Here is a 17,780-nt window from a genome sequence, read left to right as displayed (position 1 = left end):
GCTAAATACACCTATTGTACCTGAAAATAAAACACTGTTTTATTTGTATATTATGTGTAGTTGTAATGTGTATCTTTGTCATTATTTTATCTTTGTTATTAAAAAATAAGAACAAAGATTTTTATCTTCGCCCACTTTGGCCAAAATATCTGCCATTCTTCTTTTTTTTTTTTTTGGTTACCTTGAAAGGCTTTGTCTTTATAATAGGGAAATTAGTTTGGCTGTAATGCTCAGACAACTTGCAAAATAATAAAACCAACATGATGAATCGTGAATCGTGATATTTCTAAAAGAAATATTTTTCCCATGTCGCCCACCCCTAATACAGAGTCATTTATGCAGAATTTTATGTAGCATTGGAACCAGTCACAGACATATGTTTTGTGCATACTGATGGTTTGGTGACAAATCTAGCTATTTTGTTGTCTTCAACAGAAGTCATTTGTGGACAGTCTACGGAAGGCTCTGGGACAGCACAGCGGCAGCAGACAGTTGACCGAGAGTGCGGCCTTCGCATGTGTCAAACTCTGCAAAGCCTGCACCTACATCAACTGGGAGGACAATTCCGTCATCTTTCTGCTAGTTCAGTCCATCGTCATGGACCTTAAGGTGAAGAGGACCATTTTTTGAGTAAATTACAGATGTCTGAAGGGACTGAAGAACATTTATTTCTGTGTTTCCAGCTGTCTGCAACTTTGCTCTCTCTTCTCTCCCAGGGTCTTCTGTTTAACCCTACTAAGCCATTCTCGAGGGGTGCGGGCTGCCAGAGCGCCGATGTGGATTTGATGATTGACTGCTTTGTGTCATGTTATCGCATCAATCCTCGTAACAACCAGCATTTTAAGGTGAGCTCGGTTGTTGAATCTTAGAGTTTCCAGCATTTTATAGCAATTAATAAACAATCACTAACAAGAGATTTAATTAGGGATGCATAGATCCGATACTCCATATCGGTATCGGCTTCCATACAGTCATTTTCTGCCGGATCTTGTATCGGTCAGACGAGACTGATCCAAATCCGATATTGTGCGTATACTATTCTGTGTTATAAAGCACCATAAAGTTTTCATGCACTATATTTCAAGTGTTCTGAAGCTGTTCCATAGTTTAATGTGAGGTACAGATGAATATTTAAGTCATTAAATTCAAGTTCACAAGAACTCTTCTCTCCGCTGCAACACTGTGTGTTGCGTTCAGTTAGTGAAAACGATCAAACTCTCTTCAAGAGCGCACAGTAACTGAGGTTTAAAACAGTTAAAAGAAAAGGCTCAAAGTATCACACAGATTTAATACACTACACATCAATATCTCTTCCCTTTGTACTTTGAACTTGTCTATTGCGGACTCGGAGGGCTGCGCAGCCTGTGCACTGTGACTCCGTGTTGTTTCAAGTGCATCATTCTGCGCACGGGATGCGCATAAGCGCTTTGTGCAGCTCTGTATTTTAGCACCTTTCGTATTATAATACTTTTCTGCGCAATGAAAGATAGGGATGTAACGATTAACCACGAGCCGGTTGAAAATCGATTCATATAGATTATATATATATTCATATATATAATCGCGATTCAATTAGGCGTAGGAGTTTATATGAATGTATGTCTGAGGGGAAATTACTGTCTTTAGAAAAGTTTAGATGGTATTTTTTCTTTTCATCTTGCCTCTGTATAATGCATATTAAAGTTCATAAGTGCAGTACTTTTTTGTTTACAGCGGAAACCAAGGAAACGCTTAAAGCGCCACCTGCTGGCAGAGAGTGAATCTGCATTCAGCTCCTCTTCTGTTTCATTTCATGCAGATATTTTTTTATGTATACAGTAGTTTCACAAAACTGAAGCCAGACCATGCTGTTTTTGCTAAATAGAAAATATTGAGGACTTTTTACTAATAAAACCAAGAGATGTGTTTTCCTCATTTTTTAAAAGAAACTTAAGCAGTTTTGAGGCTTAAATTGAGGAACTGATTAAACTAAAAACATTAAGGAAAGAAGGCTACCTATTTATTTTAAGAGAATTAGCTCAATTTTGCAATTTTAGTTTAGAGGTGATTTGTTAGTTCCCAGCATGCATTGCATATGGCTGGATATGGAGAGTAAATTGTAAAATGAAATGCTATTTTATGTGTTTTTGAGTGAAGGGAAACGTCTATTAATGTTTAATGTTCAGTTATGTTTGACATTTGAAAGAGTTTCTGTTACGTTGAAGTTTCCATTGTGCAGTGCAATCGTTACCATTGTGCAGAAGAGTAGGGCTTATGGTTATGGATACTACTCCTCTAAGGCATTAAGCCTTGTTCAATGAGCAGTAGCTTTGCTAGTGCTTGTGCTAGTGCAGTACTTTCCAGTATTGCTCAAGTATTTTCCTGCTTGAGCTGTTTGGCTGTATACAGTCTTTTAAATGTACAAAATAACTAAAAGTCAAATACACACAGGCCTCTCTAAAAATCACAGACTTTTGAGAATCAACTTAAAATAAATGAGCGCATTTCACTAATTATATTAAATTCATTGTGTCATAGATTAATTAATTTAGGAGATTTTACATGATTTATTCAGGTAGATTCCATTAAAAAAAAATCAAGACTTAAAAACTACTCAAAAATATTACGTGTAATATTGTTACCATAATTTTAAGTGGAAAGCTCGTTCCATTTTTTTTAATTTTTTTTGCTGCTGAATTATCCACTAACATAGTTTATAATATTATTTTTGTCAGATTATGATTATATATTTTTTTCATTTGTTATTTTTCATTAAAATGAAGTTGTCTATATGTAGTAGGTTGTGTTTAACACACAAAAGAGTGATGATCAGGTCAACACAGAGAAGTAAAGAAATTCTACTTTGATTTAAAAAAAAAAAAAAAAAAAAACTGCTCTGGTATCGGATTGGATCGGTATCGGCAGATACTCCGAATTTTCCGGATCGGGTCAGATCTGAAAAAATGGTATCGTTGCATCCCTAGATTTAATATTATTACTATCACAGCGTATTGAGCTAGTCAGCATTCATTTCATGACAAACTTAAAATCATTGCCATAACCAACGTGTTCTAATATGTACACAGAGTGTTTTTGTTGAATAAATTCATTTCTTTTCTAGGTATGCCTGGCCTCGACTTCTCCTCCTACCTTCCATTTCGTTCTGGTCAACTCCCTGCACAAAATTATCACCAATGTAAGTATGAAATGGACATTCACACAATGCAAATATAATTTTTAAATATGATACAAATAATTATAATTTGTTATTGTAAATGTTAATATTATGAAAATGAAGTGCAACTTTAAATAAACGATACACCAATTATACAAATAGATGATCTCCAAAAGTGTCCGCATTCTGCATGAGTATTGATGATTGTTCATGATAAAATGCATTTTGTGACCGCTGCCAATGACTCTCTCTTTTGTGATGCTATAGGAGTGCAGTAATTTTGTAGTTTATTGCTTATTAATGTTTCACATTTATGTTCTTGCTAGTCACACCTGGACTGGTGGCCGAAGATTGACGCCATCTACTGCTACTCAGGAGAACTGCGCACCATGTTTGCAGACACATTGGGTCGAGTGGTTCAGAGTCTCGGTGCCCATCCACCTCTGAGGATGACATCAGTGAGACACATTATCATTTACACAGTTTATGGTGTATAGAAAAGCATTGGTCTTTGTTGTTTTTTTGTTGATAAAGTTGTTTTTTTATTTGTTTTTTTTTTGCAGAGTCTGACATTCAAAGAGAAAATGACGACTAGTTTAAAGTTCAAGGAGAGGTCCACTGACCTTGACTCGCGTTCTCTGCTGCTGGCCTTGGTAAAACTCATTCACGCTGACCCCAAACTAATGCTGCACGTGAGTATTTGGCTGGAAATATGTATGAGATAGTCATTTAGCTTCTGTTAAAATTATGAGTTACCTTTCGTGTTAAAGTTATCTTAGAGTTGTCTCTGCATATTAGGCTGAAAAAAGTGTTTTTTAAATTTTTATTCAATGTCACCTTTAATTCTCATAAAATGCTCTAATCCAAAAGTGTTTGTTTTTTGATTGGTTCAAATCCTGGATTATCCAGATTAGGATTTACATGTGGATTTATTCATTTCTTTTCCCCTTTTTTGCCTGAAGAAGACTGGTTCTTTTTCACAGTCTTTCCTTAACATGATTTGATAAGAACTGTGATTTGGCCTAAAACGGTCTGTTTAAATATTTAAGCTTAGCACTAGACTTGTAGTTTAAGGATGATTCTGATCAAATTTGACTCCACTAGTTGCATTTCTCACCATCAGAACCCAGGGAAACTAGGTCAAGAGATCCAGAACAGCACAGCTGAGCTCATCAAAGGTCTGGTCCAACTGGTTCCTCTCAACCACAGTGCGGAGCTTTCACAGGAAGCCATGGAGGTAAGACTGTGTGTTTCTTTGAACCTCCTATTTGGTATTGTTAACCAAAAACGAATACTTTAAAACTTGTTTTTGTTAACTGAAATAAAGATATATAAAATAAAATGTAAGTATTAGATTCTGCTAAAATTACTACAACCAAAATAAAAAAATATATTAAAGCTTAATAGAAATATTAAAACACAACCTTATAAAAATGACAAAAGCATATAAAAATACATACTTAATAGTATATGGATGATACTATAACACTGCTTCTTTGAATTCTTATGGTTGTGTATCTTACTCGTTCTTGTATTCTCACCCAGGCACTGTTGGTGTTACATCAGCCAGAAACTATTGAGCTGTGGAACCCTGACGCACCCATTGAGACCTTCTGGGACATCAGGTGGGTATAGAGTAGGGTAACCATACGGGCCATTTTTACGGGACGCGTCCTTGCCAGGATTTCTATATTGCCTAAAATATCCAGGTTTTGGCTGTTTGCACTGTGCAGGCAGATCGTTGTGTGACATTCATGAGAGCTATAGAGAGCAGAGCAGACGGCTCCTTATGCTCTCGAATCGCTCTCGCGCCTACCTTAGCGTCTTTTTTGATCGGTGCGCAGCAACTCTTCAAGTCAAACGAACGAACAAACACATATTTGCATCGCTTTGATCGGTCTCTGTAGTTCTCTCCTTCTCATGCGCAGCGCCACGATTGGTCGATTATGTACAATACCTGCATGTTATTGGTCAAAGTACTTTGGATGGGTTTAGGCAATATTAAAATCCTGGCCAGGACGTGTCCCGTATGAACGGCACATATGGCCACCCTAGTATAAAGAGATTGATTGAGGTGAAGTTGGCAAGTAGAAAAATTCTCTGACTATATTCTCCTTAATCCCCTCTCAGCTCCCAGGTCTTATTTCTGAACTGCAAGAAGCTGATTGGACATCAGATGATCAACAGTACAGAGATACTGAAGTGGCTCAGGGAGATTCTCATATGTAGAAACAAGTTTCTCCTAAAGAACAAGGTAAGCGCATATTCTGTCTGAACATGAAATGAGTCCACTCAGAGAATGAATTCGCTCATTCATGTCTCATTGTTCTGCAGGAGTGTGCCACACAGGGCAGTCTCATCCCCATTAGCAGACAGGCTCAGACCAAGCTGGAGGTGTGTCTCTACACCTTCCTGTGGAGCCCTGACGCAGAGGCTGTGTTGGTGGCCATGTCCTGCTTCCGGCATCTCTGTGAGGAGGCAGACATCCGCTGCAGTGTGGACGAGCTGCCCGTGCACACGATTCTGCCCAACTACAACACCTTTATAGAGCTCGCCTCTGTCAGCAATATGATGGCTACAGGTTAGTAGTACAACAGTCTCTGTGACATAGGATTAGACTGGTAGCTTTAAGCTTTAGGGACACACTCATTTTTTCCCACAAATTCAGCTAGTGTTGAAAGCCACTGAAGTGAACATGGACATCTTATGGTTTGAGGTTTTATGAAATGTTTCACCTGGAAAAATTGTTGAATTTCTATCAAATACTACTCTGAAAGATCATGTTTAGTTATTGTAATGCGAGATGTTTAATCATATTTATATATGTATATATTGTTATTTATTTCATATTGATGTAGCTAAATAAATTTATTTTGACTATATAATTTGATAAATGTATTTATTTATTCATTCATGATCATAATTACTAATGTGGTAATATGTTTGTAAAACAGTTAAGAGTTAATACCAGTGTGGCTAAATAAATAAATGTATTTTATTTTTTATTTGTGGTCATGAATTCTTATGTGGACTTATGGATATATATAAAGAAAATAGCATTTGATATTGTAATAATACATATATTTAGTTAATTCGTTTTTGCCCATGAATATGACGTTCGATACTGATAATCATAAATTCTGATTAACATTATGATTTAGTGGCATGGATTCTTGGAAAAAAAAATTTTTGGTCACATTGTTAAATAAAACAGCTTGCAAACTATATGTGCATTTGTGCGTTCAGGCCGCAACACACTTCAGAAGAGAGTGATGGCACTGTTAAGGAGGATAAAACACCCTACAGCTGGAAATGTAGAGGTAAGGATTTCTTTTTGTCTACTGTAATTTGTTTTGTTTTTTCCAGGTATTAATTGCTAATCATTCAGATCCATTGCAACTTTTTTGCAGCTTCTCAATTTAGTTGACTCAAATTGGACCTTTTTCAATCTTAGGCATGGGAAGACACATATGCAAAATGGGAGCAAGCTACTAAACAGATACTCAACCACCCGAAAAACAAAGTGGAAGATGGACAGGTAGTTAAAAAAATGCTAATTAGTAAGCTTTATAACGTTTTTTTTTTTCCCACCTCTACAAACTACTTTCTCTCTGTCCTCAGGAGTGGATTAACATGACCGGTTTCTTGTGTGCCCTGGGAGGGGTTTGCCTCCAGCAGCGCAGCACCCCTAGCCTAGGCACCTACAGTCCTCCTATGGGCCCCCTAACCGAACGCAAGGGCTCCATGATCTCTATGGGCTCTTGTGAGGTGAACAGCGAGACGTCTCTTAACAGGTTTCTGGATCGTCTGCTGGGTCTCATGGTCTGTACACATGAAAAGGTGGGCGTGCAGATTCGAACCAACGTCAAAGACCTTGTGGGACTGGAGCTCAGTCCAGCTCTCTACCCCATGCTCTTCAACAAGCTACGCAACAGCATCGGACGATTTTTTGAGACCCAGGGTCCGGTAAGAGATGATAATCATGGCATGCAGCTGTAGGATTAGATATTGTTTTAGATGTAGTGCACTTTATATTTTTATTTCATATACACTGTGTGCAGAATTATTAGGCAAGTTGATATTATGGTCATATTTTTTTGCCAAGAAAATTTTACCAATTCCAAACCACATCAATCTTAATAATTACTACTGATTTTGTATTTAATCATTTCTAAGTTATATATAATTGTCCATGAAGGCTGAAAGTCAAAAACTCCTTATTTCAGGTGTGCTGAATTATTAGGCAGGTTTTCTTTTACAGATAATATGAGCCAAAAAAGAGATTGAACTGAAAGTAAAAAAAATAATAATAATAATAATTAAATGCCCATGAGAAGGATGCAATACTAATTCAATAATAGAATTAGCAAAGTTAAGGCATGATCATTGGGCAGTGAAATGCTCATTGGGTCAGCAGGGTCAGAAAAAAACGGTGGAGAAGAAAAGACACGTTAACTGCACAAGAATTAAGGTGAAGAATTAGTTGTGAAACCATCAGGAATCATTTAGTCTCCAGCACCATCATTTTCCAGAACTGCAACCTTCCTGGAGTCTCCAGAAGTGCAATGTGTCAGGTTCTCAGAGACCTTGCTTGGGTAAAAAATGCTAAAGCATGAAGACTGATTTTGTATAGGCTTTATGGACAGATAAGTTGTGAGTGACTTTATCTTCCAGAATCTGGCAGTAAGTTTTAGGAGCTCATTTTTATTCCATCTCCTATCCTAAAAAGTTTGTCTTGCAGAGATTGACTAAAATGAGCTCCTAAAACTTACTGCCAGATTCTGGAAGATAAATTCTTCAAACAGTGGTACAAGAGGATGTGATGCTGGTCCTTCAAGAGTCACTCACAACTTATCTGTCCATAAAGCCTATACAAAATCAGTCTTCATGCTTTAGCATTTTTTACCCAAGCAAAGTCTCTGAGAACCTGACACATTGCACTTCTGGAGACTCCAGGAAGGTTGCAGTTCTGGAAAATGATGGTGCTGGAGACTAAATGATTCCTGATGGTTTCACAACTAATTCTTCACCTTAATTCTTGTGCAGTTAACGTGTCTTTTCTTCTCCACAGGTTTTTTCTGATCCAATGAGCATTTAGCTGCCCAATGATCATGCCTTAACTTTGCTAATTCTATTATTGAATTAGTATTGCATCCTTCTCATGGGCATTTAATTATTATTATTATTATTTTTGAGTTCAATCTCTTTTTTGGCTCATTTTATCTGTAAAAGAAAACCTGCCTAATAATTCAGCACACCTGAAATAAGGAGTTTTTGACTTTCAGCCTTCATGGACAATTATATATAACTTAGAAATGATTAAATACAAAATCAATAGTAGTGATTAAGATTGATGTGGTTTGGAATTGGTAAAATTTTCTTGGCAAAAAAATATGACCATAATATCAACTTGCCTAATAATTCTGCACACAGTGTATATGGAGGTGTAAGTTAACAAATTTAGAACATTAAAGATCATTCTCACAAAGATCTGGTTAATACTGCACTCAAATAAAAAGCAAATGTCATTTTATGATGTATAAAATCATTATATAATATTTATTTCAGAGCATTAATGCTTTTTACAGATTGAGGTTTTATATTTTATATTTTTTGTATATGAGTGTGTATTTACATTTGTTATTTTTGTATGTTTAAATATTATATATGGCATATTTAAATATTTGATCATATTTAGTAAATATTTGAAAATGATTGTAAATTCAGTTCAACGGTATCTAATTTTCATGAAGAAGCCACAATGCAAAAATGCTTCATTTTCTATACAACACTCTGGCAACAAATAGAACAAATTACTCAACTGATCAAGCATTCTTCACCAAATAGCTGTCATGTATAGTTTTGGACACAAGGTGGCAGAATACCAACATTGTCAGATCAATCTAGACAATGCACTTTTAAATACTGTACCATCAGCATTTAGGGATCTATTCCAGTGGTTTTCAAACTTTTTTTTAATATATATATATATATATATATATGATTATCACAATGTCATTACGATTTCGAGAGAATATGCGGATGTCCCTTCCGAAAGTTTGTTGCAAGTATGACACATTGGTCCTCTTAGCAGCATGAAAAACCAAACTTTTATTTAAATTCTGAATGGAGAATAGGCTATATACAGCAAAGAAAGTGCGCTTCCTTAAAAAGCTTTCACTCATTTCAGTTTATCGCAATCTCTAATTCCGCTATAAACAATGAATCTGTCAACACAGCACAATTAATCTCTTCATTGTAATCAGAGGATTCGCGTCGTGAGCTTCCAGAACTCTGAACAAGAACACTCTCGTTCTGAGCGGTGAGTGGATTCTGACTCGCTAAAACTCCTCTGATTGGCCATTGCGTTATAGAAATCAACAGATATGTCTCTGATTTGCTACAATGTACAACGCTGCAAAAACAAAGCGCAAACACAAATACACATTTGATTCTGACCTGAGGTGGTTGCCGGTTACTTTCGCTTTGTTGTTTGTTATTTAGTTGCTTCTTTCCTGAGTCTTGAACTTGGTTACATACGTTTTCCTTAAATCATCCTGGCGACCCATTTTTTAAGTCGGTCACGACCCAGGGTTTGAAAACCACTTATCTATTTAATCTAGAATGATCTAACATACATTAAACACTGGAATCTTTTGTAAATGTGGTAGTATTTTAATTTCATATCACATTCTGCACAGGCATCAGCCACATTCTGTGCCAGCATCTTTGTTCTATCTCAATTTCTTCTTCAGGTTCCCATTACAGACACAAACACGTTGTTTGTAGAGCAGACCATCGCCATCATGAAGAACCTGCTTGACAGTCACACTGAAGGAAGCTCAGAGCACCTCGGTCAAGCCAGCATTGAAACCATGATGCTCAACCTGGTTAGGTGAGACTTTGATTTACACTTTACTATGCTCTTTAAAAAAAAATTTAAAAGAGGTTAGGATAAACATAAACACTGTTAGCATAAACACTGGATTTGCATGGCATTTTAATAAAAAGAGCATTAAGAAGTTTATTTTTCTTTATGCTCCCTCTCTCAGGTATGTGCGTGTTTTAGGGAATGTTGTCCATGCCATTCAGATCAAAACTAAGCTGTGCCAGCTAGTGGAGGTGATGATGGAACGCAGGGACGACCTCTCCTTCTGCCAAGAGATGAAATTCAGGTAAAAAAAAAAAAAAAGAATTTGTTTTAGAAAGAAGTCTCTTATGCTTACCAAGGCTGCATTTATTTGATCATAAATACAATAAAACCATTAATATTGCGAAATACTATTACAATTTAAATTAAATGATTTCTTTTAGGATATATTTTATGTTATTTATTCCTATGATTGTGAAGCTGAATTTTCAGGAGTGACCCTTTCGTAAATATGCTTATTTGCTTATGTTGAAAATGTTTGAGCTGCTTAATATTTTTGTTGAAACCATGAGATATATATATATTATAAATAAATAAATAATATAATATCATATAATGTAATATAATATAATTTAATTAGTGCTGTCAAACGATTAATCGTGATTAATCACATCCAAAATAGTTTTTGTTTACACCATTTGTATGTGTACTGTGTATATTTATTATGTGTATATAAATGCACACACATACAGTACATATTTTGAAAATATTTACATGTAGATACATTTATATATTTATATTTTATATTATATATAAATATATTTAATATATAAACTTAACATATTTTTCTTAAATATATACATGCATGTGTTTGTATTTTATATATATATATAAAATATATATACACACACACACACATAATAAATATACACAGTACACACACATATATTATGTAAACAAAACTTTTATTTTGGATGCGATTAATCGATTGACAGCACTAAATATAATATAATCCTAATATCAGGGCAATTTAACTGAAAAGTACGTGCAGGTCGCATATATGCCTTGAATTGTTGTCCACAAGGTGGCAACACTGGCCCGGGCCAAACAAAAAAGAAAAGAAAGAGATGCAACAACAACAATCTATGGAGACCGCAACATCATTAGACTGCAGCGTTGACAAGCGTTTATGAGGGAGTTATGAGATATCCACGACTCTAGTTTAACCGAGTATAAAGACAGTGTTATCGGTCATAACTTCTGGCGAGAAATAGCGCAAACACTGGAAGAAAATTATCAAATTAAGTAACGTATAGTTTGAAAGGCTGCTTGTTCAGTTGTACACATACGCTGAGATGCTTCAGACAGACTGCCAGTAGCGCTTCAGCTGACAAAAACACGCGCTATTGTCAAAATGCACGTTTTTGGCGAGTTACGTTGTAAGTCTTAAATGACCGTAAAGAGTTTAAAGAGACAGCGCTTCTTTTAAAATGAAACTTGCAGAAGTCTGTCACTGATGTAAATCAAAGAACAAAAAAAAAGGACAACTGCTCTAGTCGCTGATTAACTTTTGTAGCTTGAAATAAAAATTAACCGGTATAGTTTATGCATATACAATTGATAGTTTATGTGAAGGTTGTTTTAAAATCACTTAAATTAAAAGTTGTTATATATTTCAGGGCCTATGTTAAAAATAATGACTTTCAATTATACTGTAATGTTGAATGGCTATAATTTAATAGGTAAAATTGAGGGAAATTAATTTAATTTAAGAGACACCAGTAGCAATATTGGCATCAATACTTCATTAATAATAGGCTACTTAGTAAAAAGATGCCATTAAACACATATTTAAAATATACCATCTTTGTTGTTTCTACATTAATTTGGAGGTTCAATGTGAAATTGACAATATAAATATGCGATTAATCATGATTAATTACAGAAAAATGTGATTAATTAATTAATTTTGTTAATTGATTGACAGACAGCACTTTGTTAACCTTTTATGGATCTTAGTGTTGGTAATATTAGTTCATTTTTCTGCTGAATATGCATTTCAATTTAATTTCAAATTTTATAGGCCCTGTCCCACAAAAAAAAAAAAAAAAAAAAAATATTATACTGTATATATATATATATTCAAAAGAACAGTATTTGTGAAATTTTTGTAACTTTTGCAACTGTTTAAATGTCTTTAATGTCATTTTTGTTTAATTGAAGCGGTCCTTGCTAAGTGTACTTTTCTTTAAAAAAATGTTACGGTCCCTGAACAAACAAAATTGCCATTTTGTTATGATGATTGAGTTTGTGAATTGTGAGGTCATGAGATGACTGACTTTGCTGCTTTTCCTAGAAATAAAATGGTGGAGTACCTCACAGACTGGGTGATGGGAACCTCTAATCAAGCAGCAGATGATGACATCAAATGTCTGACCCGGTATCGTCTTTGTAGTTTCCTGCTGTTTATAATACGTGTAGAGGCTTCAAACCTGAAGACTTTCACTTTGTTCTTTTCTCATGCTGTGTTTTTGTGAACGTGTCATGCAGGGATCTGGACCAGGCGAGTATGGAGGCAGTAGTGTCTCTTTTGGCTGGTCTTCCCCTGCAGCCTGAGGAGGGTGATGGCGTTGAGCTCATGGAGGCCAAGTCTCAGCTCTTCCTGAAGTAGGATCATTTATCAAACTCTTTTGTTTTGTCTTTTAAGGTCCATTTTCAGTCCATAATACCTTCTCTTCCTCCTTTAGATACTTTACGCTGTTCATGAATCTGTTGAATGACTGCAGCGAGGTTGAGGAAGATGGCCAGCAGGTGGCAGGGCGGAAACGAGGGATGTCCAGACGACTGGCATCTCTGCGGCACTGTACCGTGCTGGCCATGTCTAACCTGCTCAATGCTAACGTCGACAGCGGCCTCATGCACTCCATCGGTGAGAAATGCTGACATTATCATGGATTCTTATTGTAATTAAGTTGTTTTGACTGAAAACAGTGATTCTGATGTCTTTGAGCAGGTCTGGGGTACCATAAGGACCTGCAGACGCGAGCTACATTCATGGAGGTGCTCACAAAGATCCTTCAGCAAGGGACAGAGTTCGACACACTCGCAGAGACTGTGCTTGCAGACCGCTTTGAGAGACTTGTTGAGCTGGTCACCATGATGGGAGACCAGGGCGAGCTGCCCATAGCCATGGCACTGGCCAATGTGGTCCCTTGCTCTCAGTGGGTAAGACATATTAACTTTGTTTAACCTTTACAGTTTTGACAAAATAAGAATTAACCAGAGCTAACGTCTACTTAAAAAATACGCAGGAAAAGGTTTTAAAGCAAACTTTAAAAAAAATTTTTTATCCATAATCTTTTTTTTTCTTACACTGAAGGTAGATTTAGGTGCTAAAAAATGCATTAAAAAATATTAAAGTATTTAACACAATAATGAAAATTTCATGTGAATTGTTTTTGACGCAGAAAGTAGTTATTTTATGTTACAGTTTCTTCATATGTCATTATGAACAGGCTTTGAAGGTATAGTTCACCCAAAAATTACGATTTTGTCATCATCCTTATGTTGTTCCAAAACTGTATGACTTACTTTCTTCTGTGTACCATGAGTAGACCCATCAGTGGCATCCAATATTGTTTGGTTCCCAGCATTCTCAAAAATATGCTATCCATTTAACTCTGTTTTGTTCAGCGAGTAATGCATTGGGTGTGTTGTTGGCCATTAGAGAGCTGTTGTGCTCAGTGTTCTGATGGTTTTCAGGACGAGCTGGCCAGAGTGTTGGTGACACTGTTCGACTCTCGCCATCTGCTGTATCAGCTGCTGTGGAACATGTTCTCAAAAGAGGTGGAGCTGGCCGACTCTATGCAGACCCTCTTCAGAGGAAACAGCCTAGCCAGCAAGATTATGACCTTTTGCTTTAAGGTAAAGTGAAATGGTGTCAGTCATAGCACATTTAACTTTTGAACAGTAGTGTATGTGCACTTAAAAACAGACTTTTCTGTGTTTGCAGGTGTATGGTGCTGCGTATCTGCAGAAGCTTCTGGAGCCGCTGTTGAGAGGAATTATTACCACACCGGAGTGGCAGCAAATCAGTTTTGAAGTAGACCCTACCAGGCATGTTTATCTAGTCAAACTCATATTGTTAATGATGTTTAGTCAGGTCTAGCTTTTACTTCAGCTCAGCACGCCACAGAACGCTATTTAGAGTCCCAGCCTCAGAGGAGACAAGAGAGCAGTGGATTTATTGATTTATTTACTGTATATTACACTGCTGCCACAAAGATCTAATATAAACATTCAATTTCTTTCGTAACTGTTTAATTTCAAAGACATACTGACTGTTTTTGTAAACTTGTGTGTTTTTGACAGTTTAAGCGCAATAAGAGATGAAAGAGAACTGAGTTTAGTACTTGCATGCCATGTGACAGCCGCTTTCTGTGTGCGTACTTTGGATGTGTGCGCTCAAAAAAACATATATTAGAAGTTTAAACTAAAATGGTTTAAAACGCATGATTTCAGCGTGAGAGACATAATCAAAACCAGACAGATGTTTTTGTTTTTTTGAAAACAGCGCGTTTCTGCTTCCATTCAAAATTGGCATTTTCAAAATGATATAATAAATGATCTGTGGGATATTTTTAGTTGAAACTTCAGACACATTCTGGGGACATCTGAGACTTATATTAGAGAATGTAAAAGGGGTATAATAGGTCTCCTTTAAAGGAGTTCTTTGTGATGTACGTTGAAACACTCTTCAAAGTACAGATGGGTTTTTAATCATTGTCATTCTGCTGAAACGTTTAACTTCTCATCTCCTCTTTAGGCTCGAACCATCTGAGAACCTAGAGGAGAACCAGAAGAACCTGCTGCAGATCACAGACCGCTTCTTCCTGGCCATTATCAACTCTTCAAACGAGTTTCCTCCACAGCTGCGCAGTGTGTGCCACTGTCTGTATCAGGTACACTCACTGCCTAATGCCAGTTTGCTGTTTCCTTTTTTTTCTTTTCTTTTTTTTTTTTAACACCACTGTTACTGCATCCTCTGAATGACTGCATTGTGGCTGTCTTTCTTGCTTGGGCATCCACTGATCAGTCTTCCAGTCACTTCTAACAAGAGAACCTGTTCTTATCCTCTCTCACGCCACTGCTCACCTCTGTCTGTCTGTGTACGAATATATCAGACGGTTTAAATGCCCCCATTTCCTTCAGATACACACTTGAGATACTTTCAGATGTTTGGGGTTGGTAGAATTTTTTTGTTTGTTGTTTTGATGAAAGAAGCCTCTTTGACCAAAAATACAGTAAAAACAATAATATTGTGAAATATTTTTTGCAGTTTAATATAACTATTTTAAATTTTCATATATTTAAAAATTTAACTTGTTCCTGTGATGGCAAGAAATACTCCAGTTTTCACTGTCACGTGATCCTTCAGAAATCATTTAAGCATGTTGATTTGGTGCTCTAAATATCTGTGTTGTCCTGCTTAATTTTTTTTGTAGAAACCATCAAACATTTTTTTTTTTTTAGGATTGAACAGCGTTTATTTGAAATAGAAATCTTGCAGTGTGAAAGTCTTTATTGCTTTTGATCAATTTTATGCATCCCTGTTAAATAAAAGCAAAGTTTTACTGACCCCACACGTTTAAATGGTAATCTACATCCCATAAATGGTTTCCAATAGGGTTATCATGGTTATTACATGTTATTTTTATGTTGCCATTATAATGTTCGAAAAAGGGATATGTAAGAATGTTTGAAATGTTACTGTTGTCATACAATTTCTTGTGTTTGAATGGCAAAATGGGATTGTGGCATTCAATATGCAAACATTTTCAGTTAAATCCGATTACAATTTATTGTTAATACTAACTGTGTTTAAGGAGAGATGATGATGATTTTAATTTTTCATATCATACAATCCTTCATACTTCCGGTATCCCCATTAAAGTTTAATGTATCAGAAAATGATTAAAAATGGCAAAGAAGATCTGCTAAATCATTTGCCTCCTTGCGTGCAACAACAGACATTGCAGATTCAGTTTGGTAAGGAAAGATTTTGATTGTGCTTGAAGCTGTGTTACATGTGTTACATGTACAAGCAGGTATGAATCACAATTCTTCCAGCTGCAATAATCCATATTTATAACACACATGGGGTTTGATACATTTATATAATGTTAGTACTTTGTATTATGTATTCAGCCCACAGTTGAAATCACTTCCACTTGAGCGTACAAAAACCATTTGTTTTGTTATTTTTCATTATTACTTGCATAGAAAGAAATGGAGGGTTGTTATGTAGTTGTCTTTTTACTGAAACAAAAGTACTAAGTTTTCATTTGAAGGTACCAACTGTTTTTCTCACATCTCTGATGTGACTGTGATCTTGTGGATGGTGATGTATAAAGTTGTGTTTAAAATAATTATCTGAATGAACAAACACCTTTTCTTTTCCTGTTTCTTAATTACATGTGGTTTTGTTTTTTCTCTCGTCGTTTCCTTTCATGGCCTTTCTTGTCTTGTTTGTAATCACGAAGATCGGGTTGTGATGTTCGGCTTGTTAAGTCCCATAAAAATTGAAATGATAGTTTTGTGGCACATACAGTAGTTAGCTTTGAGGTCATTGCTATGCTAGTGGACTCTTAAAAGTTTCCGTTTAGTAGATACATACATTTAAAACAAAGTCTGGGGAAACAGACTGAAAAAAACTGATGACTCATCCTATCAAATCAGCTGCAACCATTAGTCCTGCTACACAAGTCCTGCTCTCTTCTGCATGGCCCACTTGTGTTGTCATACATGCGACACACACGTTCTGGTCTTTAATTTCCTGCAGCTAGCGTTAACGTATCTTTACACACTTAACATATTCACACTTTGTTTGCTTGGGCTGAGAGCTGTCTCTCTCCTCCGCTGTAGCATCTTTACTGCTTTTGCTTTACTTTCTGCTTTGAGAGCTTCAGCCGGTGTTTCTTAATCACTGAAATGAACATGAATGAAATAGTTTGTAGATCAGCTCTTAGAAAGGCAGTGGTTGTGTTGTCTGCTCCTTCATTGTGTTTGTATGCACTGTGGCTGTGCTGAGTGCAGTTGTGTAGCTGCTGTGACCTCTCTGTGCTCATCTCTGCCCTGTAGGCTACTTGCCACTCCCTTCTGAATAAAGCCACTGTTAAAGAAAAAAAGGAAAACAAAAAATCCGTAAGTGTTTTAGCATTTTATTTTTTCCTTTAGCTACCATTTATTATTAGTTTGGGTTTACTCATACCATAAGTGCAACATGTTTTTTGGTTTGTTTTATTGATTTAAAAAAAAAAGAAAAATTTATTATGAATTTGTTGATTTACATTTTTTTTTCATATTTTTGGATTTTGGCTTTCACCTGAACATGTTCAGAAACACCTGTGTAAACAGTGTTGTTTGCAATATTTATGGTTTTCTTATGAAGACACCTCCATTTTTAATGCAACAGTGTGGAAAATGAGCAGCTAAACAAACATAATTGTACTGCTTTTGGAACACCCTTCTTTTAAAAAAATATATATATATTTCATCTTGTGGACTGGGTCAGTGGTGGCGGGCAGTTTGGATCAGTTCAGTTTTTCTGTATCTTGCGGTAAAGCAGAAGACTGTTTCTTTGCGTGGGTTTAAGGTCTGTTCTAACATGAAGACCGTGTATCCTCAAATATGCAGACCTTGAGCCTGGTACTGACTTGGTCTACCTTATGAGAGAGTGTATAAACGCTTCTAAGT

At 36.1% G+C, this 17,780-nt stretch overlaps 1 protein-coding gene across 11 annotated transcripts in view; it reads left to right on the top strand.

The window, feature by feature from the left end:
- nf1a (neurofibromin 1a) overlaps positions 1-17,780 on the top strand; it is a 70,170-nt gene that overhangs the window by 13,005 nt on the left and 39,385 nt on the right. For 9 of the 11 annotated variants that reach the window (XR_009266086.1, XM_058744863.1, XM_058744861.1 and 6 more), the window contains exons 9-30: positions 436-609; positions 717-845; positions 3,101-3,175; positions 3,481-3,612; positions 3,718-3,846; positions 4,278-4,391; positions 4,700-4,779; positions 5,285-5,408; positions 5,489-5,735; positions 6,401-6,474; positions 6,609-6,692; positions 6,776-7,120; positions 9,910-10,049; positions 10,207-10,329; positions 12,382-12,465; positions 12,576-12,692; positions 12,773-12,954; positions 13,039-13,250; positions 13,788-13,949; positions 14,038-14,141; positions 14,851-14,986; positions 17,166-17,228. Coding sequence is in view for 10 of the 11 variants with exons in the window: in XM_058744863.1 (XP_058600846.1) it covers positions 436-609; positions 717-845; positions 3,101-3,175; positions 3,481-3,612; positions 3,718-3,846; positions 4,278-4,391; positions 4,700-4,779; positions 5,285-5,408; positions 5,489-5,735; positions 6,401-6,474; positions 6,609-6,692; positions 6,776-7,120; positions 9,910-10,049; positions 10,207-10,329; positions 12,382-12,465; positions 12,576-12,692; positions 12,773-12,954; positions 13,039-13,250; positions 13,788-13,949; positions 14,038-14,141; positions 14,851-14,986; positions 17,166-17,228 (3,030 nt within the window). In the remaining variant the exon portion in view is untranslated. The remainder of the gene's footprint in view (positions 1-435; positions 610-716; positions 846-3,100; positions 3,176-3,480; positions 3,613-3,717; positions 3,847-4,277; positions 4,392-4,699; positions 4,780-5,284; positions 5,409-5,488; positions 5,736-6,400; positions 6,475-6,608; positions 6,693-6,775; positions 7,121-9,909; positions 10,050-10,206; positions 10,330-12,381; positions 12,466-12,575; positions 12,693-12,772; positions 12,955-13,038; positions 13,251-13,787; positions 13,950-14,037; positions 14,142-14,850; positions 14,987-17,165; positions 17,229-17,780) is intronic. The other 2 variants (XM_058744865.1, XM_058744859.1) reach the window with 1 other exon arrangement.

The sequence above is a fragment of the Onychostoma macrolepis genome, chromosome 15, assembly GCF_012432095.1.
Source record: "Onychostoma macrolepis isolate SWU-2019 chromosome 15, ASM1243209v1, whole genome shotgun sequence".
Taxonomy (NCBI): domain Eukaryota; kingdom Metazoa; phylum Chordata; class Actinopteri; order Cypriniformes; family Cyprinidae; genus Onychostoma; species Onychostoma macrolepis.
Note: the sequence above shows the minus strand (reverse complement) of the source record. Positions and strands in the feature narration are given on the sequence as shown.